The 24,125-nt window shown below is 48.5% G+C and overlaps 1 protein-coding gene across 2 annotated transcripts in view; it reads left to right on the forward strand.

Annotated features, from left to right (window-relative positions):
- Positions 1 to 366: 366 nt before the first annotated feature.
- Positions 367 to 24,125, forward strand: part of TRIM25 (tripartite motif containing 25) — a 45,932-nt gene continuing 22,173 nt past the window's right edge. Inside the window, exons 1-9 of one of the 2 annotated variants that reach the window (XM_023732736.1) lie at positions 367 to 1,000; positions 8,576 to 8,671; positions 12,273 to 12,506; positions 14,432 to 14,603; positions 16,404 to 16,469; positions 18,152 to 18,178; positions 18,519 to 18,584; positions 18,666 to 18,755; positions 19,460 to 19,843. In XM_023732736.1, coding sequence (XP_023588504.1) covers positions 404 to 1,000; positions 8,576 to 8,671; positions 12,273 to 12,506; positions 14,432 to 14,603; positions 16,404 to 16,469; positions 18,152 to 18,178; positions 18,519 to 18,584; positions 18,666 to 18,755; positions 19,460 to 19,843 — 1,732 coding nt within the window. In that variant the 5' untranslated portion in view covers positions 367 to 403. Of the gene's footprint in view, positions 1,001 to 8,575; positions 8,672 to 12,272; positions 12,507 to 14,431; positions 14,604 to 16,403; positions 16,470 to 18,151; positions 18,179 to 18,518; positions 18,585 to 18,665; positions 18,756 to 19,459; positions 21,656 to 24,125 lie in introns of those variants that run through there. The other variant, XM_023732735.1, reaches the window with a different exon arrangement.

The raw sequence follows: 24,125 nt of genomic DNA on the forward strand, positions 1-24,125 counted from the left end.
AAGGGAACTTATCCAGAAGCAGTTTGTGCGGAAGCCCCACTGGACCTTGGCTGTGACTGAAGGTCCAGGCCTCCGCATTCCACGTGTTCGTGCCGATGTGCCGATGGCCACATCATCTAGTTGTAAGGACCGTCTGAAACCCCGCGCACCAAGCGCCGAGCCCAGCGCCCCGCGCCCACCGGGCGGAAGCCATCGGGGTACTAATGTCGCTCATCCTATGGCCGGCTTGTCCGCGGCCCGCCCCCTCTCCATCGCCCGCCCGCCAGACGACCCGCCCCCGCCCCACGTGACTTCCTAGAGGCTGCGGGGACCGCCCTGGCCCCTGAACAGTTTCGTTTCCTCACAACCTCGGGGCAACAGTGCAGCAGCCTCGGTTCTAACGCTTCCAGTCCCGAGGAACGCCATGGCGGAGCTGGACCCACTGGCGGAGGAGCTGTCGTGCTCCATCTGTCTGGAGCTCTTCAGGGTGCCGGTGACCACGCCGTGCGGCCACAACTTCTGCGCTTCTTGCCTGGACGAGACGTGGGCCGTCCAGGGCTCTCCGTACCGGTGCCCGCAATGCCGCGCCGTCTACGAGACGCGGCCGCAGCTGAACAAGAACACCGTGCTGTGCACCGTGGTGGAGAAGTTCCTGAGCGCCGAGCAGGCTCGGGCGGTGTCGGTCGACTGCTGGACGCCGCCCGCCCGATCCGCGGACCCCAGCGCGGCCGAACAGGTGGCCTGCGACCACTGCCTGAAGGCGGCCGCCGCCAAGACATGCCTCGTGTGCATGGCCTCCTTCTGCCAGGAGCACCTGCAGCCGCACCTCGACAGCCCGGTCTTCCAGGACCACCCGCTGCAGCCACCTATCCGTGACCTGCTGCACCGCAAGTGTTCCCAGCACAACCGGCTGCGGGAGTTCTTCTGCCCCGAGCACGGCGAGTGCATCTGCCACATCTGCCTGGTGGAGCACAAGGCCTGCTCGCCGGCGCCGCTGAGCCAGGCCAGCACCGACCTGGAGGTAGGGGGCGCCAGGGGTGGGGGGGTTGGGTTGCACAGAGGGCACCTCTGCCATACCTTGGATCCCCTAGGGGTATTGGCTTTGCTGGGCCTGAAATGGAGGGCAGGGGTATCCAGAATGTCATAGTAGAAAGGAGCTGGGGATCATACAGCCTCCCCAACACACCCCCATTTTACAGAGGGGAAAGCTGAAGACGCAGCAAAGGTGGCTTGCCTTAAGCCTTGCGCTTGTCTAATGGTGTTTTGTAGAGGGTTTAAAATGTTAAATATAAGCCCTGGAGGTTACTTCTGTCCTTCATTAAGTTCTGGGATCGCCCAGGAGATAAGTCTTAGTATTTTCATTTTATAGTTGAGGAAACTGAGGTCCAGAGAGATTATATCTAGCCCCGGGTAATGCAGTAAGAGCCCTGGTTGCACAGCGGTTAAAGTGCTCGGCTGCTAACCGAGTTGTCGGTTGCTGGAAAACACCAGCTGCTCCGCGGGAGAAAGATGCAGCCTTGAAAACCCCATGGAGCAGTTCTATTCTGTCCTGTAGGGTCGCAATGAGTTGGAATCGACTGGACAGCAGTGAGTTTTTTTTTTTTGTTTGTTTAATGCAGTAAGTGATGGAGTGGGCATTGGGACCAAAGTTGGTTTGACTCCATGCTATGTGGTCTCCAGGGACCAGCCTCAGATCTATAGGTATGGAGAGTCCAGGGCACCGGACATTCTCAGAGGCTTGAGGTCATGTAAGCAAAAGCTTCTGGTAACCCAGAGAGTTCTGTTGACCAGGGAGGGTTGTTGTTATTAGAAGACGGAGAGGGTGTGCAAAGCCCCAGAACTCCCTGGATATGACCCACAGGGGGAGCCAGCCTGTGGCACCACAGCACCCTTTCCTTACTGTGTGACTTTGAGCAAACGATGTAGCCTCTGGTTTGGGGCCTCATCAGTGAAACAAGGTGAGCCTAGGTGGATTCCTAACGGGCCTTGGCTTGTGATCTTCTCAGTGGTTTGGAGAGATCATACTCTTTCTCCGTGGACTCAAGGCAGAGGCTGAAAGATGTAATCAAACCACCTTGAGTGGTACACCACTCTAAGTTCCAAAGCACAGCCTTATTTCACTTCGTGCTCACAGCACTGTCAGAGAGAACAAGGGCTCTTCTTGTTTTGTTAAAGGAGACACGAGGGCTGGGCGAGGTCGGGGGGTAGAGGGTGCAGCAGCACTGGGTCCAGAGTACAGGCCTCCCTGATTTGGGTTACAGCCCTTCCTTGTCCACCTGTTTCTCCAGGTCAAAGCTGGGTGTTGAGAGAGAGCTGGGTTTGAATCCTAGCTCTGTGTCCTAGCTGGGAAATCATAAAAAGGAATAGTAATGTGTCAGGGTTGTATCCTTTCACCATACTTATTCAATTTGTATGCTGAGCAAATAATCTGAGAAGCTGGACTATATGAAGATGAATGCGGCATCAGGATTGGAGGAAGACCCATTAACAACCTGCAATATGCAGATGACACAACCTTGCTTGCTGAAAGCAAAGTAGACTTGAAGCACTCACTTGGAACTGACTCGACAGCACCTAACATCAGCAACAACATCAGGAGCTTCCACCATCTGCCAGTCTGTTGTACTGTGGTGGCTTGTGTGTTGCTGTGATGCTGGAAGCTTTTTGTTGTTGGGTGCCATTGAGTTGATTTTTACTCATAGAGACCCCATGTGACAGAGTAGAACTGCACTACAGGATTTTCTTGGCTGTAATCTTTATGGAAGCAGATTGCCAGGTCTATCTCCCTCGGTTAGTAGCTGAGCGCTTAACTGTTTTCGGCACCAGGGCTCCTTTGCTGAAAGCTAGGCCACCAGTATTTCAAATAGCATCGGGATCACCTATGCTGGACAGGTTTCAGTGTAGCTTCCAGACTAAGACAGACTAGGGAGAAAGGGCTGGCAATCTCCCTCCAAAAACTAGGCAATGAAAACCTATAGATCACAACAGAATATTGTCAGACTGTCGTGCTGGAAGGCACTCAAAATATACAAAATACACAGTGGCTGCGGTGGACTCGAGCATACCGACAATTGTGAAGATGATGCAGAACTGGAGAACATTTTGTGCTGTTCTACATTGTGATGCAGTGAGTCAAAGCTGATTCCGCAGCAACTAACAATAACCACAACATCAGGAAGTTATCGTGAGGATTAAATGAGACACTGTAGAAAAATCGGTTTACAGAACAAGCTCCATAATAACTACCGTTACGCAGGCCTGGGAAGAGGAGAGCTTGCTGGGTTGAGGGTGCCCTGGGGCAGCTTGCAGGGGATCAGGCTACCCAAATTTTCTTTGCCTCACAGTGCACAGGCCTGGCGGTGAGAACTAGGTCAGCCTGGCTCCTGCAGAGAGTTCCTTCTAGAAGTTCTTACCTGTAGAGGCAAGTAGGGGCTGGAGTAGCCTCCTGGCCTGGACTGAGAGCCACAGATCTCTTTCAGTCTGCACATCTCAGAGCTGGAGGCCCCTCCCAGCGTATCTGTGTCCTGTACACGCTTGGTTTTTTAATCCCAAAACAGGCCTTCCCGACTTCGCCCTCCCTCAGCCCCGCTGTCTTGGCTTGTTGAATCCTTTAACTGGTCTCCTTTTCAAACCCCACTCCTACTCACTACCAGGTACAGAGCCAGCCCTATCTGGGCAGTGCCCCAGCCTTGGATGGCTGGCTTGTCCTGGCCACTGGTGCAGGACAGAGTCAGGACTGGTGCCTCTCACGTGCTCCTCAGGGCTCAGGCTGTGAAGGACTCTTCAGAACTTCAAAAAACTCTCTACCTTTGATTAGCTACTGTTGCAGCTAGTCAAAGCTCTTGGGCCACTTTCCTTTTGTCTGGACCCTGAGGGGCCCTGTCTACAGTCAGAGGACTCAGATGTGTTTGGTTAATCATAGATAAAATCTTTTGAAATTCAGGGATCCAGGGTACAGTACTAAAAGCGCCCTTGGAAGTAAAACAGTTGGCAGCCCCTGGGTGTTTTGAGGTCTTTTCCAGTTCTGAGATCCAGAGAGGCTGGATCTGCCAGGGCCTGGCCTTCTGCCTTTGGCCCACACCTTATCTCGGCCACTGTTGGAGGCCGGGTCAAAGGGCATCGTCATAGAGGTCGAGTCTGAAACATCTTCAGTGGCTTGGACTTCCAGGCAGGGCTTTGAACTGGTTCATTCTGGTTTGAACCCTCACTGAGAATTTGCATTTCTAACAAGTTCCCCGCTGAGAATTTGTATTTCTACCCCAGATATACTGAATCAGAATCTACATTTTAGCAAGATCCCCTGAGTGAGTCTTATGTATAACTTCCTGGGAACTTGTTCAAAAGGTTCGAGTGGTTCGAAGCCCTGCTTTCAGGGTCCGCTTAGTGCAACCTTGGTTCCTATTTCCAGCCCTTACATGTGACTGTCACTGGGTTGTCAAATCCAGGTTGAAGGTCATCATGTTCAGCTCCGAATATTCTAGGTGGAGGGGAAGAGGCAGGAAAGTGAAAGTATGTTGAACCAGCTAGTTAGGGGAACTGAATCTTTTTTCTAGAAGTTTCCAGTGTTCACAGATTGGGACCTGTGTCCATAACTGTAACACTGGAATCTTAGATTTACTAGCTAGTAACTGTATGACCTTGGGCAACTCACTTATTTCTCTGTGCCTCAGGTCCTCATCTGTAAAGTGGGGATAATAATAGTTCCTATCTCATCTAGTTGTTGTTAGATTTAAATAGGTTAATATATGTAAAGCACTTGGAAAGTACCCGGCATATGTTGTTATTGTGGTGTGCCGTTAATTCGATTTCAACAAATAGCGACTCTACAGAATTGAGTAGTTTGGTTTTTTGGTTTTTGCCCATAGGGTTTCCTAGGCTACCATCTTTATGGGAGCGGATTGCCAGGGCTTCCCCCGTGGAGCTGCTTGGTGGGTTCCAGCTACCAACCTTTTGGTTAGCAGCCTGGTGCTTAAGGATTTCGCCACCAGGGCTCCTTACTAGGGATATAAAACCCATTGCCATCGAGTCGATTCTGACTCATAGTGACCCTATAGGACAGAGCAGAACTGCCTCACAGGGTTTCCAAGGAGCAGCTGGTAAATCGAACTGCCAACCTTTCGGTTAGCAGCCGAGCTGTTAACCTCTGTGCCACCAGGGCTCCTCCAGTGATATAGTAAGTACATAATAAATAGTAGCTGCTAGCATGAGAAAGAAGCGGCAGTCTACTTCCGTAAAGACTGCAGCCTTGGAAACCCTATGGGGCAGTTCTACTCTGTCCTATAGGGTCGCTATGAGTCGGAATAGACTCTACGGGAATGGGTAGTTATGATGATGTGGAGTCTCTGGTGGTGCAAATGGTTAACATGCTTGGCTACTAACTGAAAGGATGGAGGTTCAAGTCCACCCAGAGGTGCCTAGGAAGAAAGCCCTGGTGATCTACTTCTGAAAAATCAGCCATTGAAAACCCTATGGCGTGCGGTACTATTCCAACATGCATAGGGTCGCTATGAGTTGGAATTGACTTGACAGCAACTGGTTTTGCTATTATGGTGGCAGTGGTTGCTATTTTCCTTTCCTTTTCTGTGCCCCAGCATTTTCTCTGAGCAGGGAACTAGGAGACTCAGATATTGATTATGGAAATTATAGAAGTAATTATAGAATATGAAGCCTAGGATGATTATATCTTCCCTCATGGACAATTTACCTTTGTTTCTGGAGGTGATATGGGGCCTAGCAATTCTGAATCACATTAATTCAATTGCAGCTGAACCTCAGCCCCTGCGTACTGATACACAGCTTCTTCTTCCTTATTCCTCGGATGTCACCCTTGGTGGTCCCAGCCTGGGGAGGTTCACCAGGTGAACCTTGGACTCTGATTTTTTTTTTAGAATTTTTTTTCAATTGTGATTTCGATGAAGGTTTACAGAGCAAATTAGTTTCTCATTAAGCAATTAATACACATATTGTTTTCTGACATTGGTTGCCAACCTCACGACAGGTCAACACTCTCCCCTTCTCGACTTTGGGTTCCCCATTTCCATTGATCCAGCTTTCTTGTCCCCTCCTGCTTTCTCGTCCTTGCCGCTGGGCTAATGTGCCCATTTAGTCTTGTATACATCGTTGAGCTATGTGTATTAGTGTTTGTTTTATGATCCTGTCTAGTCTTTGGCTGAAGGGTGAACCTCAGGAGTGACTTCAGCACTGAGTTAAAAGGGTGTTGGAGGCCATACTCCTGGGGTTTCTCCAGTCTCTGTCAGACCAGAAAATCTGGTCTTTTTCTGTGAGTTAGAATTTTGTTCTACGTTTTTCTCCAGCTTTGTCCGGGACCCTCTAGTGTGATCCCTGTCAGAGCAGTCGGTGGTGGTAGCCGGGCACCATCTAGTGGTGCTGGACTGGGACCCTGATTTTTGTCCTTCTGGCTCCCTGAGGCTGAGGCTTTCTCAGTTGTCTTTTAGAATTGGCAGATGCATCTGGGAATAACAACCCCAGATGCCAGGCTTATCTCTCTGGGTCTTCTTCTTCCGGATCTTGGCTCCTTCCTTGCTTTGTTAGCTCTCCAATGTCCTTAGGCCGTTTTATTTTTTTTAATATCTTGTCTGCTTTTCTGGTTGTTTACAGTGGAAGGGTTGTTGGAATGACCTCATCTGTCATTACTGAAGCAGCTATCCCACTCTTTTTTTTTTTTAAATTGTGTTTTAGGTGAAAGTTCACAGAGCAAATTAGTTTCTTATTCAACAAACTACACAAAGTGTTGCATGACATTAGTTCAGTCCCACAGTGTGTCAGCACTTTCCCCATTTCCGCCCTGTGTTCCCTGTTTCCTTTTGTCTGGTTTCCCTATCCCTTCCTCCCTTCTCATCTTTACTTTTGGGCAAATGTTGCCCTTTTGGTTTCGTATAATTGTCTGTTCTTTTCAGGTGTTATTGTTTATTTTATAGGCTTGTCTATTGTTTGACTGGAAGGTGGTTTCTGGGAATGGGTGCAGTTCCAAGTCAGAGGGATGTCTTAGGCCCATAGTCTCTGGGGTTCCTCCAGTGTCTGTCAGGCTAGTAAGTCTAGTCTTTTTTCATGAATTTGATATTTTTGTTCTACATTTTTCTCCTGCTCTGTCCGGGACCCTTATTGTGATCCCGGTCAGAGCTGTGGGTGGTAGTAGCCAGACGCCATCTAGTTCTTCTGGTCTCGAGGTCATATAGGCTGTGGTGCATGTGGTTCGTTAGTTCTTTGGACTAATTGCTCCTTTGAATCTTTGGTTTTCTTCACTCTCCTTTACTCTGGACAGGAAGAGACCACTAATTGTATCTTAGATGGCCGCTTGCAAGCTTTTAAGGCCCCAGACACTACTCACCAAAGGAGAATGTAGAACATTGTTTTTATGCACTGTGTTATGCCAATTGATGTAGAAGTCCCCCAGATCTATGGTCCTTAGCCTTCAAGCCTAATATCTTCGTCTTGGGAGGTGTTTGCACATAAGAAGTTTCTATGACTGTGCTCCTTGTGTGTTCTATTGTCTAAATTAGTATACATGCAACGTCTACAAATATGTATGCAGAGACATCCACAAGCTAAGCTACATCTGCAGGTGGGTGCACTCCCTTACACCCTGTAGCTATCCCACTCTTTCTGTCTCTGTATGAACCTGGCCACCTTGCTGTTCTCCTCGCCTCAGTCTTATCAGCTGTAAAATGGGTAATAGTGAAGAAACTCGTAAGAATACAAGCGGACACTTAGTATGTCCTAACTGAGATCCAGGCCCTGTGCTGAGTACTTACTTCATTTAATCTTCCTGACAACGCTGTGAAGTGGGAACAGCAGTTACAACTATTTTGTGGCCAAGGAAACTGAGGTGAGAGATGTGGTGCAGTTGGAACTGGGACTTTACCCCGATCTGTCTTGCTCCAAACCCTGCACTCTATTTTTTTTCCTTAATTGTGGTAAATATATAGGTAACAAAAACATTTGCCATTTTAACAGTCTTCGCACGTACACTTCAGTGACATTGTGTCCATCATGTTGTTCAGCCATCACCATTAACCATTACAGAATTTTTCCATCACTCTTCACAGAAGCTTAGCGTCCCCTGCGTCCCTAAGCAGTGTGCTCCCCTCCACCCGTAACCACTAGTAAACTTTGATCTCTATACACTTGCCTATTGTATTTTATATAAGTGCGTTCAAACAATATTTGTCCTTTTGTGACTGATTAATTTCATTCAGCGTAATGTTTTCAGGGTTCATCCATGTTGTAGCATGTATCAAGACTTCATTTCTCGTTACAGCAGAGTGATAGTCCCTTGTATGGATATCCCACATTTTGTTTATCTGTTTGTCGGTTGATGGACATTTGGGCGGTTTCTACCTTGTGGCTCTTGTGACTAGTGCCGCAGTGAACATGGGTATGCTAAATCTTGTACTAAATCTTGTTCCCCTAGAAGAATGAAGGGAGGCAGTAAGTGTGAGAATACTTTGAAAAGTGGGCAAGGCTTGGGTGGAGGAAATACCTGGTGGACAGATTCCGGGGGTTGCCCTTGGTGTTGGACCCTGGTGTTGGGCTGGAGCAAAGAGGCGCCCTCTCACTTGGTTTGTTTTCTCCACAGACCAAGCTGAAGCAAAAACTGGCCATCGTGTACAGTCAGATCAACGGGGCATCGAAAGCGCTGGAGGACGTGCGAGCCAGGCAGCAGGACGTGCGGGTGAGTGACGAGCTGTGGCCCTGGGCAAGACAGACTCTGACCTTGGCGAGGCTGCTCTTGGGTCCGCTCCCAAGCGTCAGAATTAAACTTCACCCTTGCAAACTGTGCAAAAAGCCACATGCCCGAAAGAGAGCCTTAGCAGCCCCAAATTGAAAACGACCAAAAAGCCCAACCTTGAGGGGAATCATTAAAAATTTGGGTTTAAAAAAGTAGTGACAAAGAAAAATGATTATGATATAAAGCAGAAACAAAACAGGAAGCGAAAGTGTATACTCACTGGGGTCCCAACAATTTATAAAAAGAACTGTATTGGTTTCCTAGGCCTGCTGTAACAAATTCCCACAAACTGGGTGGCTGAAAACAACAGAAACTTATTCTCTCACAGTTCTGGAGGCCAGAAATCTGAAACCAAGGTGTTGGCAGGGCCACATTCCTTGCAAAGGCTGTAGGAGAGGATCCTTTCTTGCCTCTTCCAGTTTCTGGGAGCTCTAGGCATTCCTTGGCTTGTGATAGCAAAGCTGTAGTCTCTTCCGCTGTCTTCACCTGGTCCTCTTGTCTGTGCCTTGTCCTTTTCTCTGTCTTCTAAGGATATTCGTCATTGGATGTCAGACCCATACGGGTAATCCAGGATCATCTCAAGGTCCTCAGCCTAATTACATCTGCAGAGACCCTTTTCCTAAATAAGGTGACATTCACAGATTCTAGAATATGGACATATCTTTTAGGGGGGCATCATTCAATTCACTACAGAAAATATAGGAGAAAAGACTGAAAAAAGTATAGTAAAAGGATAGTGATGAACTTGTTGGAGTGGTAGAATTGGGGATGTTTTGTTTCCCCGCTATTCAAATTTTTGTATAATAAGGTTATATTGCTTTTATATTAAATAAGGTTTCTTTTTTAAATACCTTGTTCTGGAGCTGCAGTTCGCAGTGTTATTGTGACAGCTGTGGCTTAATTAGAGGAGATATGGGTTAGAATACTAGTTCTGTCACATACTAGCCCGTGTGACTTTGTTCACGCTGGCAGATCTCTGAGCCTCAGTTTTCCCATCTGCACGATGGAGTCACAGCTCCACTTTCTGAAGGTGGCTGTGAGGCTTAAATGAAAGGATGCCTGTGAAAGTACCTGCATTGGTTAAGGGGCAGACTAGCCACTTGTAACAAAGATACCCCCACAATTCAGAGGCATCAATATGATTGTGTTTTGCTCGTTATGACAGTCCAAGTCCAGACATGAGCAGGCAGCCCCGACTAGGGGGATGACTCTGTTCCATGCGATCATTCTGGGAAGGATTCAGGGTCCTTCCTTCTCATTGCTTCACCACGCTGTAGGGTGTTAGCCTGATCTCTTTGGTTGAAGCTGGGTCACTATTACGTCTTTGTTCTGGCTTGTGAGAAGAGGGGCAGGGAGGAAGTGGAGGACAAGAAATGTCCTTTTTTTTAGCAATTATCCTTTAAGTAGTGACATGACATATTATGTCTATCACTGTGCTTAGCCACATGGCGGGAACTTAGTCATATGGCCAAGCGTACCTTCAGTGGAGTCTGGGAAATGTGGTCTGGGCAGCCGGGTTGTTGTTGCTGGGTGCTGTCGAGTCGATTCCAACCCCATGAGACAGAGTAGAGCTGCCCTGTAGGGTTTTCTAGGCTGTAATCTGTATGGAAGCAGATCGCCAGGTCTTTCTCCCACAGAGCCACAGGGTGGGTTTGAGCTGCCAACCTTTCAGTTAGCAGCTGAACGCTTAACCATTGTGCCACCAGGGCTCCATGGGCAGCCACTTGCCCAGGTGGAACTCCAGGGGCATTCTCTTACTGAAAGGAAGAAGGGGAGAAAGAACATTGGAGATGTTGGCAGTCTGTTGGCGGTGGCAGAGGAAAGGGTTAGATAAAGAAATAGTTGAATTCCACGCTCCCCGTATACTGCGTTTCTTGGGTGTGTTTCCGTTTGTCATGTTGGATTCTGAGCTATGGAGGACACTCAAGATGTAAAGGGAAACTGTGTCTTCTAGAGCAGTGCCATCCAAGAGAAACACCATGTGAGCCTCATACGTAATTTTAAATTAACTTGAATAACACAAGCAACTAATTTTAAGAATACATGTTATTTAATGCAGGATATCCAAAATATTATCATTTCAACATGTAATCAATAAAAAAAAAGTATTCATGAGATAGTTTACATTCTTTTTTTTGTACTAAGTCTTCTAAAGCAGTGTATATTTTCATCCATTTACATACAATACAGCCCAAGCTCCTTGAGGAGTTTCCCCACGTTTCGCCACATTTCAAGTGCTTAATAGCCGCACATGGGCGTGGCTATGGTATTGTAGGTACTACAATGTAGTTCTAGACAATGATAGTCTCCAGAATTTTTCTAAAGCTGCTTCATGCCCTTTCTTTTAAAAAATTACCCATGAATTGCCTCCCAGCTTAAGAAATAAAGTATCACCAATGCAGATGGAGCCTCCTTTTTGCTTATCTCTTATTATATCCCCTTTCCTCTCTTCCAAAAGTATGTGCTACTTTTAATTTATTCATTCACTCCCATGTATTTCTTCGTACTTTTATTGTATATGTATGCATTGTACAGCAGTAAATACTACTGTTCTGCTTGTCTCTGAGCTGTATATAAAGAGCATCATGCTACATGTATTCTTCTACAAGTTGCTTTTCCCTCATGACGATTTATCCATGTATAGCTCTGGTTCATTAATTTTTATTACTGTTTATTGCTGTAATTTATTATTACATAAATTTTATTACTGTTATTATCACACTATCCTGTGAATAGTCTGCAGTCTATGTATCCACTCGGCTATTGATGGATGTCTAGGTTGTTTCCAGCGTTTCGCTATTTCAAACAATGGGGCAGGTGTCTGGGAATTTTTCTAGGGTATATTCCTAGGATTAAAACCCAGCAAAACCAAACCTGTTGCTGTCGAGTTGATTCCAACTCATAGTGACCCTATAGCACAGAGTAGAACTGCCCGTTAGAGTTTCCAAGGAGCGGCTGGTGAATTCGAACTGCTGAGCTGTTGGTTAACAGCCAAGATCTTAACTGCGCCACCAGGGCTCCATTCCTAGGGTAGGAGGGTGTGTTCCTAGGACTGGGTCATAGGGTATGAGCACCTTCGAAGTTACTGTTGTTGTTGTTAGCTGCCGTTGAGTCAGCCCCTGACTCGTGGTGACCCCATGCACACTGGGATCGGACCACTGTGATCCGTAGGGTTTTCATTGGCTGATTTTTGGATGTAGATCGCCAGGCTTTCCTTCCTAGTCCGTCTTAGTCTGAAAGCTCTGCTGAAACCTGTTCAGCATCATAGCAACACACAAACTTCCACTGGCAGACAGGTGGTGGCTGCACATGAGATTCATTGGCCGGCACTCAAACCCAGGTCTCTCACACTGAACTACCAGTGCCCCATCAGATTTACTAGATATTTCCAAATTGCTGTCCAGAGTGGCTGTACCACTTTGTACTCCCACCGAGTACCAGGTGAGAGTTCCTGTGGCTCCACATCTTACCAACACTTGGTATTGCAGGTTTAGCATTTGGCCAGTCTGACGGTGCCCTCTTGTCTCATCTTGGCCCTCTGTAGGAGGCAGCAAACAGGAAGATTGATGAGATCAGACAAGAATACATGGAAATAAAGGCTCTCGTTGAGGCCTCAGAGGCCAGCTCTACACGGAAGATAAAGGAAGAGGAGAAGAGGGTCAGCTACAAGTTTGACCACATTTTTCAGGTCCTCCTCAAGAAGAAGAGTGAGATCCAGACCCTGAAGGAGGAGATTGAAGTTGCCCTGAGTAAGGGGGATGAGTTTGAGTTTCTGGAGGTGAGTCTTGGTGAGGGTCGTCAGTGTTGTTGAACACTCTCTCTGCCTAGCGCTGCGATGTTGATGCAGGTGCAGTCGGGCCCTCAAGGAGTTAGGGCTGTAAGAGGTCATTGGAAGCATCCCTGAGACACGCTGTCTCGTTTCTATGGTGCATAACATCTTACCATAAACATAGTGGCTTAAAACAATGTTCATTTATTATCTCACAATTTACGCAGCTCAGGATTCTGGGCGTGGCCTAGCAGTTGTCTCACAAGGCTGCAGTCTGGGTGTCAGCCAGGCTAGGAGCTTAGGGTCCTCTTCCAAGCTCACGTGATTGCTGGCAGAATTGAGTTCCTTGTAGTTGTAGGAGTGCAGTTCCTGCTTTCTTGCTAGCTGTCAGCCAGGGGCCGCTCTCGGTTACAAGAGGCTGCCGCAGTCCGCTGCCATGTGTCCCTCTCCTGATTTGGCAGCTTACTTCTTCAAAGCTAGCAGGAGAATCACTCCCTCCAGGAAGGCCCAGTCCACCTTTTAAGGGCTTTTACCTGATTAAGTCAGGTCCACCCAGGATACTCACCCTATTGATGAACTCAGTATCAGTGGATTTGAAACTTAATCACATCTGCAAAATTCCTTCACCTTTGCCACATAACATAACCTAATCATGGGAGTGATACCCCATTGTATTCACAGGTATATGGGGTGTGTACCATACACCTCCACCATCTTCCTCTTTTCCTTCCTCCACAAGGCCCCTGGAAGTATCTTTCTAAAGCACAGATTCCCCCTGCTCCTCCCCACCCCCACCCGCCCTTTCTGGCTTCTTATTCCTTAGCATGGCCCACAAGGTCCTTGGTGACCAGGCGATCTTTGCCAGCTCTTGCCACTCAGCCCCAGCCCAGCAGAGGATTCACCATTCCGCAGACACACTGGCATTTGTTGGCCTTCTTCCAAGGCCAGCTCCAAGGACAGTTTCCCGTCTTCCAGGGCTCCCATTATTATGCCATTAGTGGTATTCCTGAGCATGTTACGCTGCCTCCACTATGGCCCTCATGCCGTGTTGTAGATGGGCTTGTTTTCATGTCTGGTTTGACTGTAAGTTCCTTTTGAGGGGGGCCCACCCTTTATTGCCATCCTCTCCCTCCTTGCTTGTTCAGTGCCTGCAGAGTGCCTGCATGCAGGGGGTTTTTGGTCAGTCCTATTGATTGGGTCACCTGCTAAGGGCACCACAAAGTCCTAGCTTCTTTGTTCAAGTCCTGGGAGAGTCCCGGAGTGACTGGAAACTTTTCTTCCCTGTTCACAGGCTTCTCATCCATTGCCTAGCCTGGATGCCATGACGTTTCATCCCAAGTGCTCATTCCTATTTGTTAGACTAGCTGCCTTGAGCTCTGTGAGAGGGTTTCCGAGGCCACATCTGGGCCTCTTGATACTACATGACTCAACTTTGTCTCAAAGTTTGGGACCATCACTAAGACCCTCTCTTTCCATAGGACGTGGCCTGGCTCAGTCCTTCATCCCTTGAGGTCCCCCTGTCTGTCATCAGAACATGTGTTTAGAGCTGTTCCTCGAGGGGTGGAGATGGTACTGAGTCTCCTGTACTTTTCCAGCTGCAGCTGGCAGAGTGGAAAGAGCATTGTCCTGGGGATCTGGAGACCTGTGTCCCAAACTCATCTCTGCCACTAGTTGGCAGAGTTCCTGGAAGGCCACTTGTCATCTCTAGACCTCAGCTTCCCCATCTGTAAGATGAGGGATCTCCAAGGTCCCTTCCAGCTCCAAGTCACTGTGTTTTCAAGTGGTGCTTTAACCCCTGGTGACCTCTAGCCTGCCACATGGGAAGGCTGATTGGACTTAGCACCCGTGGGCTCAGGGAAGCTTCTCCCTGGGTTCATGAGGATGGGGCCCAGGCCCTGCTTGCCTGTCTGCACTAACCCCTTGACTTGTTCCAGAAAGCCTCAAAACTGCAAGGAATCTCAACAAAGCCAGTCTACGTGCCCAAGGTCGAGCTGAATCATGAGCTGATAAAGGGGGTCTATCAGGGTACCATAGACTTCAAAAAAGAGCTGAAGCGGCATGTCAGTCAGTCCCAGGAGAAGAGGCCCGAGGACTCCACCAGCCCAGGTGACATTAGCAACCCATGTCTCCCCACCAGGGGCTAGATGGGTCCCCTCAGCTTTCTGGAGGGAGGAATTGGGTAGAAGAGGGGCGTGATATGGAGAATTGGGGCCTGCAACTCAGGGGCCCTGGAACATCTACCCTTCACTGGGGATAGTGGGGAGTCTTTGGCTTATCCTGACTTTATAGCCATCCCTTCTAGAAAACTCTGGGGGCTTGTTGTTATGTGGGTCTTTCTGGACAAGCTCTTGTAGAGTGTGACCATTGAGGTAGGCTGTGATGGGTTTTGAATGGACTTCGAGTTGTCACTGTGTTTGGTGGGTGAATGGTTAGTTTTAGGGTGAGAGAAACTCAGAAATCCTCCATGACACTCCCTTTCCATATCCAATCCATCACCAGAGTTTGCTTCTTAAATATCTCCTGACCCGGTCCCCCAGTCCCAGTCCCAGATGCCACCACGAGCCTGCTCCTAGCTGCCACCACCTGTGCCCATGACTGTGGCAGCTTCCTAAATGGTCCCTCTGGATCTACTTCTGCTGCAGCCAAAGAGAGCTTTTCAGGATGCAAATCTGATCTGGGACTGTTTCCCCCTCACTGCCCTTTGCTGCTCCAGGGGCTCTCCATTGCTGCTAGATTACATACCAGACCCTTGACTGGCCTACAAGCTCCAAGGTGCTTCCTCATCTCTGTATTCACGTCCTCAAATATGCCACAGGGCCTTTGCACGTGCTCTTCCCCCACTGCCCGGAGGACTCCAACTCCATCATCTCCACCAGTTAACCCCCTTGGAAGCTCAGTTGAAACACTGCATTTCTCTGCAAGCCTCCCCTGCCACCCCTCTCAGTCCTCACACTAGGTCGTAGGATCCTTATCATCGCTTTAGGGCCCTTTGCACATCCGTCATTTGACTCTACCTTGTGACTCCTGTCTGTCTTCCCCACCAGATTATGCTTTTTTTGAGGGCAAGTCTGTGTCTGTTTCTCGTCCATTGCTGTCTCCCCAGTGGCTGGCACAGAGCTTGGCACAGAGAAGCTATCTGTTGTGTAATCCAGGCAGTGGGCTTGAGTTTCCGCTTGGAAAGACGAGCGTTCTTGCAGAAAAGTGGCTTTGAAACAGGTTGTGGTGCAGCTCCGTGGGAATCCAGGTGTGAAGTGCTTTATAGAGGGTGAAGCTGTTGATGAATTAACCATGCATATATTTTGTCCTGTCATGTTGTCGGTGATCCATGGTCTGTGCGAGGAGGAGGGAGAGAGAAAACCAGTAGGAAAGAAATTAATATTAATTGAGCAAACGCTACATGCCAGGCATCTTTGTCTCATTCTGTGACCACATCAACCATGAGCACAGTGGGATCATCCCCATCATACGCTTGGGAGAAACCAAGCTCAGAGAGGTCACAGAGCTGGGCGGTGAGGGAGAAAACACTTGATCCCAGCTACATTCTATGTCAGAGAAGAGAGGGAGCACACCCAACTGGCCCTCCTAGTACCTTCTTTCTAAACCCGTTGCCGTCGAGTCAATTCGGACTCATAGTTACTCTATAGGATAGATTAGAACTGCCCCCTAGGGTTTCCAAGGAGCGGCTGGTGGATTCGAACTGCTGACCCTTTGGTTAGCAGTCGAGCTCTTAACCATTATGCCACCAGGGCTCCACCTTCTTTCTAGCTCTTGTAAATGATTGGATGGGGGAAGGCCAGTGGAAATGGCTGTCTTTATAAACCCTCTACCTGCCTGCCCATGGCAAACCTGGCTCCTAAGGTTGATGGGGAAGAGCTGCATAAACGAACCTCTTTTTCTTTGGCACAGGTGATCCTGGAGAGCCTGTCCCACCTTCCACGTACAAGTTGCCACGCCCTGTGAGGAAGGCCCCAAGTAAGTAACCCCACTACTGTCTCCATGGCAATAGCACAGCTGTGGCTGGCAGGTGCCTGGGTGAGACACTCACAGGTGTCCCCGCTCCTTCCAGGGGGGCCCAAGCCCATCTCAGGTCACTGGTCGAGCCCGAGCCTCGTCTGGAGAAAAGTAGACTACAGATCCCAGGGCATGGCAGTTGCAGAAGCTCCCCTGGGGCGTGTAGGAGGGCTTGCCGTAGCATGTCTGGGCTGTCTGGAGCAGTCGAATCACCAACTTACTGGCTTATTTCCAGAACCAAGTTCTGGGCCTTGGGCAGAGCCCTCTGGCGGAGGTTGGCGGTGGTCCCTGATGAACAGAGGTCAAACCTCGTCAGTAGCTCAGTGCTGTTTAGCTTTGAGTTGTAATGTGCATCTGCCATTGCGGTGTTTCCCAACCTTTGGTTCATTATCACTCTTCTTACCATCCCCAAGCCTTCTTAGACAAATTCTTTCCTCATCACCCCCCCATACAATTTTAATGCCACAGGTGTACTGTATATCTGTTTATAACTGGGCTTTATACATAGAAAAGAGTAAGATTTTTTCACTCTCCAAGAGCCCATTTTTGCCCCCTTGGAGACAATGTTGCCCTTGTTGAGGATGCACATTCATTTGAGATGGAGGCTTGGACAATAATGATATCGAACCATAACCATGCCATTGAAATGTGAGCTGTCAGTGTCTCCCTAAAAAGTAGTGATCCCAAGGAGTGACGCCTCCACACCATGGGTGACTGGAGGGATGAGAGGACCCTGGGGTTTTGTTTGTTTGTTTTCAATGTCTAGGTTGTCTTTAGCAGACAGATGTGTGTCATTAGTTCTTTACTGGACTCCTGCAGGGGCTGGGATGCCTGGGTGCAGATGGAGGAGGGGGCCCTCAGCCAAGCTGGGAAGTGTCGAAGGTACTTTGTGTGAAAGGGAAGTGAAAGAGTAGGTGGAAAAGTACCATAAACCTGTATCCTTCTCAACGGCTAAACTCTGCTTCCTGGCAACCCCATGTCAGAGTAGAACTGTGCTCCATATGGTTTCCAATGTTTAATTTTTTGAAAATAGATTGCTAGGCCTTTCTTCTGAGACACCTCAGGGTGTACTCCAACCTTTCAGTTAGCAGCCAAGAGCTTGACGATTTGCACCACCTAGGGACTCCTCTCAAGGGATACTTTCCCTGAAAGCTTCCTCCCCACTGCCCCAAGTCACAGACACTAGCACATTCTTCCTGGGAATGAGCTGTGGATGCAGATCTATCCGGAGGCCTGTTTCCTAGCAAGGTCATGCCCTCCTGCCTCAGCAGAATGACACATTGCTCCACGTCATGGACCTGCTCAAGCTCATGGAGCTTGAAAATAGTTGAAACCATGAAAGCCAAATTCAGGAATGAATTGAGTCCCGTGTATGTTGAAAGTGATTCAAGATAAAGAATTTTCATCATCCCAGAAAATTCCCTCATGCTCCTTACCAGCCAGTCCCTCCTTCACAACCATTGATCTGGTTTCTGTCAACATAGATTCATTTTGCCTGTTGATCCCTGATCTTTTTTAGCTTCAAAAACCCTAGCTTTATTTGGACAGGTCACATTCACGCAAATAGATGTTATTATGGTCTTATGAAAGTGTCGTTGTGTTGTGGTTTAAACACTCGTAATTCTGAAAACTTTCTTTTTCAGAAGAAGAAAAGAAAGCCAAGAGACCCAGTAAGTTACGCATTTCTATGTCTTTTTATTTCTCGAGGCCAGCCAAGCGCAGAATTAAATGCTGGCAGCTACAAACAGCCTCTCTTATCAGAGTTCTATGATGGGACCTGAGTTTTAGGATGATGTAATGACAGGCAGGCCTGAGGCTGGAGGGGAGGACAGTATAAATGATTAAGATGAATAAGATGGCAGTAGGCCTGTCTGGGCTCACCTGTGTTGCCTAGGCAGCCCAGGTGTGTGTTTGTGGAAGTGGCTCTTGGAAATCAGCTTTGAAAGGAGTAGGCGGCACCGAGTTACTCTGTCCTGTTGCCCACTCATTTTTCTCCTCTCTCTTTCCCAGCGCCTGCCCCTTCCTTGCCAAGCAAGCCTCCCACCTTCAAAGAGCCAGAACAAGCTGACCCGGAGGGTGAGTTCTTGTGGGCAAGGGGCAGTAGACTTTCCACTCTGAGTTTGTTTTGAAAACAGCTGTTTCTTCTCCCTGCTACAGCCAAAGGGGCCGTCTCACAGCAAACTGCAGCAGTCAAGGCCAAGACGCTGGAGGCCTTCTTAGCCATGACCAGACCTCAGCTCCTGGAGTGTGAGTAGCTGCCCACGGCTCCTTGTCCTGGGCTCTGTCTGCAGGTCCCGCTGGCTACCTTGGTCAGCTCCTTCTTTCAGCTGCCCTCTACTGTGTTGCTCTTTTACTTTCTCCCGTCCGTCAGTGCCTGCCCTTCTTCACCTCCCTTCCTAGCCAGTTTAAGGCTCCACAACCAGTTCTTTGAATCCCCCTCTTGCTGTCCAGTCTGACTAACCCCCAGCCCTGGTTGATCCCAAGCCTTCACTTTCTCTGGGCTTCCAGCTGCTGACAGACTTGCTTTGCTTATTGGACTACAAACTCCACGAGGCCAGGCCCCATGTCTCTCTGATTTGTGGCTGTGTGTCTTGCATGAATCCAGCATGAATCAGGTGCTCAGGACATGGTTTGGGATGGATGATGGACAGATGAATGGCCGGCAGATGGACAGATGACTGAAGTGATGGATAGATAGATGGACAAATGGCAGGTTGGCTGGACAGAATGGATAGATGGATGGATGATGGATGGATGAATGGACAGACTGATGACTGATAGATGGCCAGATTACTGGAGTAGTAGATAGGTGGACAAATGGCTGGTTGGCTGAATAGAATGGATGGATGGATGATGGATGGATGGATGAAACAAACGAACAAATAGTATTCATTGGGGGAAAGGTTTAAAAGTGAGAGCACTTAGGATCATTGTAATTACTCCTTTCTCAGATGCCACTAAAGTCATCCTGGACTTCAACACCGCCCATAACAAGGTGGCTCTGTCAGAGAACTACACCACGGCTTCTGTGGCTGAAACCCCCCAGAATTACCGGCCACATCCCCAGAGGTTTACATATTGCTCGCAGGTGCTGGGCCTGCACTGCTACAAGAGAGGGGTCCACTACTGGGAGGTGGAGCTGCAGAAGAGCAACTTCTGCGGGGTGGGCATCTGCTACGGCACCATGGAGCGGCAGGGCCCTGAGAGCCGGCTTGGCCGCAACAGCGCCTCCTGGTGTGTGGAGTGGTTCAACACCAAGATCTCAGCCTGGCACAACAATGTGGAGAAAACCCTGCCCCTCACCAAGGCCACGCGGGTCGGCGTGCTTCTCAACTGTGAGTACGGCTTTGTCATCTTCTTCGCCGTCTCCGACAAGATCCACCTGCTGTATAAATACAGGGTGGACTTTACTGAAGCTGTGTACCCGGCCTTCTGGGTGTTCTCTGCTGGTGCCACACTCTCCGTCTGCTTCTCCAAGTAGGCAGGCCATGGAATGCTCCAGCTGACTGCCCATGGAGTGCCCGAGACTTGGAGAAAATGCTGCGCTAGCAGGTAGAACTCACCTTGAGAACTTTGCTGAGAGTCCCCAAGGGTTGGAAGGACGAGAGGGTGGGAAGATGGGATCAGGGGAGGGGTTTGGCCAGGGAAAGGGGTGTGAGTGATTTTGTTGTAGGGGAGGAAGCATTCCTGCCTCCTGGTCCATTGCCTCAGGGCAAGATGACCTCCTCCCACTTGTTCTGGTAAATCTCCAGGCTGATGGGCAGCTGGGCAGGGCTTTGGGGTGTAAAGTCATAGAGAAATATATAGCCACTACAGATTCTCTCTTGGACCACTTGGTTCATGCTCCTTTGCTTCCTGGGGTGGCCTTCAGATCTTGATGTTTGATTACCCTCTGCAGGGCTATTTTCAACTCTATAGATTTTTAAAATAATTGCAAAGTCATTGACTTTCAGTAGGACCCACCCTCCCACTACACACATGTTGGAGTTGGAGCAGGTGCTGGGTCTCTGCTTCCGGTTATTCTCTGTGCTTCAGGAGAGCCATCACAGCAGATCTCCACCCAGAGCCCGAGTTTTCCACAGAAACGTGTCCTCCTTCTCCCCTGGAAAACAGCCCTGCCTCGCTTCCTGTCCTTCTCACCCCGTCACCCCTTCGATGGGTTTTAAATGTTTAATCAAACAGGAAACTTTTAAGGCTAAGACTTCAAACCATGATCTGAATTGGCCTGTGTTGGACTTGCCTTGTGATTCAAGGTCAAAGTGACCCATGCCCAGCCGTGGCCAGAGCCCCCGCCCCTCAATCCCAAGTATGTACGAAGGGCATCTCAGGAGGGATGCTTTGGCTATAGCCATGGAGCCTTGCTGGTGGCCTTTCTTCCCACAGCCTAGGTGACAGGGGCAAGGACCACCACTGGGCAAGAGCAAACCGTGCTTCTGCCCTGACCTGGGTTAACAAAAGCGGTGGATCATCTTGCTTTCTTACCAATAACCCACCTCCCAGGATTGTGAGCTATTGGACTGGCTGGTGTCAATACCACTGTGGCTAGCATAGTCAAGCAGACAGCTAGGTCTGATGTCTGAAGCCTGCTATCATGTAGACAAGCCGGGTGTGGCTGCCTGTGGCACCATACTAGGTCACCTGCTGGGGTGATGACCCATAGCCAAGAGGTCCTTCCAGCAGACGCCATGGGAAACAGCAACATTCCTGTTTGTCCCTGGCCATAGGCTGCATATCCAACACTGGCCCCTAGATGGTGACAGAGACCTGTCACTGGCCCTATTCTCTCTGTGGTCTTCCTTGTTTGAGCCAACTCCAGATGTGCAGATTGGCCTAGCTGGAGGTTAGCAACACTTTAAGCACCAAGGAGGGGACTAGCTGAGGAGATCAGACAAGGGGCCGCTTTTCCTGTAGTGTTTCTGTGCAGTGAAAATAGCCCCAGTCCACTCAGTCAGTGGCAGGAGTGAGTGGGCGGCTGGAAATTTCCCCCAGCTCCTTATGTCCTGATGTTGTCGGGAAGTTCTCATTATATATCCAGCAAAACTGTCTGTCAAACATGACGGCGCAATTAGGGCATTTCCAGATACACAGAAGTTTAGGGAATTTGCAAAAACCAAACCAAAATTACAAGAAATACTAAAAGGAGTCCTCCGATTAGAAGATCAGTAACATCAGATAACAACCCAAGACTAGAACACAGGACAGAGCAACCAGATATCAACCCAGATAGGGAAGTCACAAAAATAAATCAAAGCTAAAACACTGAAAATAGGGAAACAGATGTCAGTATGTAAAAGATGACAACATTAAAACAAAAAAGAGGGACTTAAAAAATGTAGAATAGACTTTTCCTATGGAGAGGAAGTCAAGGTGATGTAAAGAAACTAAAGACTGGTATAAACTTAGAAAAATAGGGGTAAATATTAAGGTAACCATAAAGGAAACTAACAATCCTACAAGTCAAAATAAAAGACTAGAAAAATTTAAAGACTCAGGAAGTGAGTTCTCGTCCCCAGAGTGGGAGAAATTTAACCTCCTGTGGGGGAATGAGTCCAGCTCTGTGCTTTCCCCAGAGAGGAGCTCAGGTCAGGCTCCTTGTAATATAAAAAAAGAGGTTCCCATTGGGGAAGTCCGGGCCCTAATATCAACACGGATATCTAAGAATTTAACACATCTCAGGCTTCAAACTGGCATTCCAGGGCACTCTAGCTAGGCTCGGAACACCCGGTATTCCTGACGGATGTGTTGATCTGTTATCTTCCCAACAACGATTTTCAATCCCTTTAGAGAGAGAATCTTTGTAGGGCAGACATCCTTGCAATAGCTGACATGTGGTTGCCAAAAGTTTTCTTCCTTTGCTGCTTGGAAGAAAAATTCTTTGGTGATTCTTCTCCGCTTAAAACCTGTTAAACCCATTGCCGCTGAGCCAATTCTGACTCATAGCGACCCTACAGAAGAGAGTAGAACTGCCCATAGAGTTTCTAAAGAGCAGCTGGTGGATTCAAACTGCAGACCTTTTGGTTAGCAGCCAGGCTCTTAACCACTGCGCCACCAGGGCTCCCTTCTCTGCTTAGGAAGGCCATTTCTTCATTGCTCTTCTGAAACAAAAGCCTAGTCTGAAGCCAATTCAAGTTTGTCTGAAGCTAGGCAACTTAGAGGGCGAGAACGCCAAAGACGAACACATGGCTCTGCTGCGGCTCTCTTCCACGCAAATGAAGGCACCTAACAGGGCTCTTGTCTCGCAGGGGTGCAGCTCGGGGTAGAAAAGTGTGAGTCCCTCTGCTTCTCAGAGAGGCCAGCAGGTAGCCAGAGCAGAGCTCTGTGCAAGGGGCTCTGAGAATGGAGACTGAGGAGGATCCCTTGCTGTCTCGGAAACATTCTCTCTCCAAGGGTCAGACCTCACGTGACCCTGCCTTCCAGGGCCGCTACACACCTCCAGGGTCCTAGAGTTGGAGGAGCCTTTGTATTCATCCAACTTCTCATTTTGCAGAAGGTAGAGGATGACTTCACTCTCCACTCTTGCCATCCAGGGAGGCAATGCCTTGTAGCGCATGTGTGGAGAAAACCCTGGTCCTCTGGGGATGTGTCAGAAAGTTCCAGAAGCACAAACATAAAATACTACCCCAGACCCAGGTATCAAGGACTGTCTCAGTCACTCTGTTGTAATAAGGTCAGGGTCAAGTTTTTGTATTATTCTTGACTGACAGGGCGTTTTCCCTGTTTTAATTAAAATGGATCTGCAATCTATAACTAATACTAATTCATTATCTTTTACCTTATTTCCCCCTCACTATTGATTCTCATTGATTATAAGTATCTGAGCTGTTATTTCTTGAGCTTATTTTTTTAGAGTTGATTCTTTAGAGGATAATCAGGGTTGTAAACAAGGGTCTTTTGAAACCCATGAGAAACATGGGGACTGAGCCTGGTTGACCTGCCTTAGATGCTTTGAATGCGATAAAAGGTGTTTGATGACTGGTGAGCATTCTTGCATCGCAGTGCATGTATACGTTACTTGTCCTTCATCCTGGAGTCCATGAATGAGGCTTCCCACCACAGGATGCTGCTGCTCAGGGGCTCTGGCTGCCCAGGCCCCACCCAGCCACCCCAGAGGTTGAGATTTCAGCAGGCCTGTAACCCGTTTGAGTCTGCCACGGGTGCAGCACCATCCTCACCCTCCCGTGCCGGGTAGGGGCCAGGGAAAAGGGGAGGTGTAAATGGAATGGTAAACCGCGAGCGGATAATCAGTGGGATGGTGACGGGAACACGAGGGTTCATTTTGTTACTCTTCCTACTATTGTACTATCATTGGAAATTTTCTATAATAAAAAGTTAAAATAAAACAACCAAAAAACAACCCAGGAGAGCAGTGGGCCCTGTTGAGCGGATTTTATCCTGGTCTGAATAAGGGCAGGAGTTGCAGGAGGTGTGGATTTGAGGTGGTGGGACTTGTAAACTTTAAATAAGCCCTCTTGACAGTGGGGGCCATGGTCTTGGGGAACATCTAGCTCAATTGGCATAACAAAGTTTATAAAGACAATGCTCTACATTCTACCTTGGTGAGTAGCGTCTGGGGTCTTAAAAGCCTGTGAGCAGCCATCTAAGATACTCCACTGGTCT

This window comes from Trichechus manatus, unplaced genomic scaffold, assembly GCF_000243295.1.
Source record: "Trichechus manatus latirostris isolate Lorelei unplaced genomic scaffold, TriManLat1.0 scaffold00054, whole genome shotgun sequence".
NCBI classification, from domain to species: domain Eukaryota; kingdom Metazoa; phylum Chordata; class Mammalia; order Sirenia; family Trichechidae; genus Trichechus; species Trichechus manatus.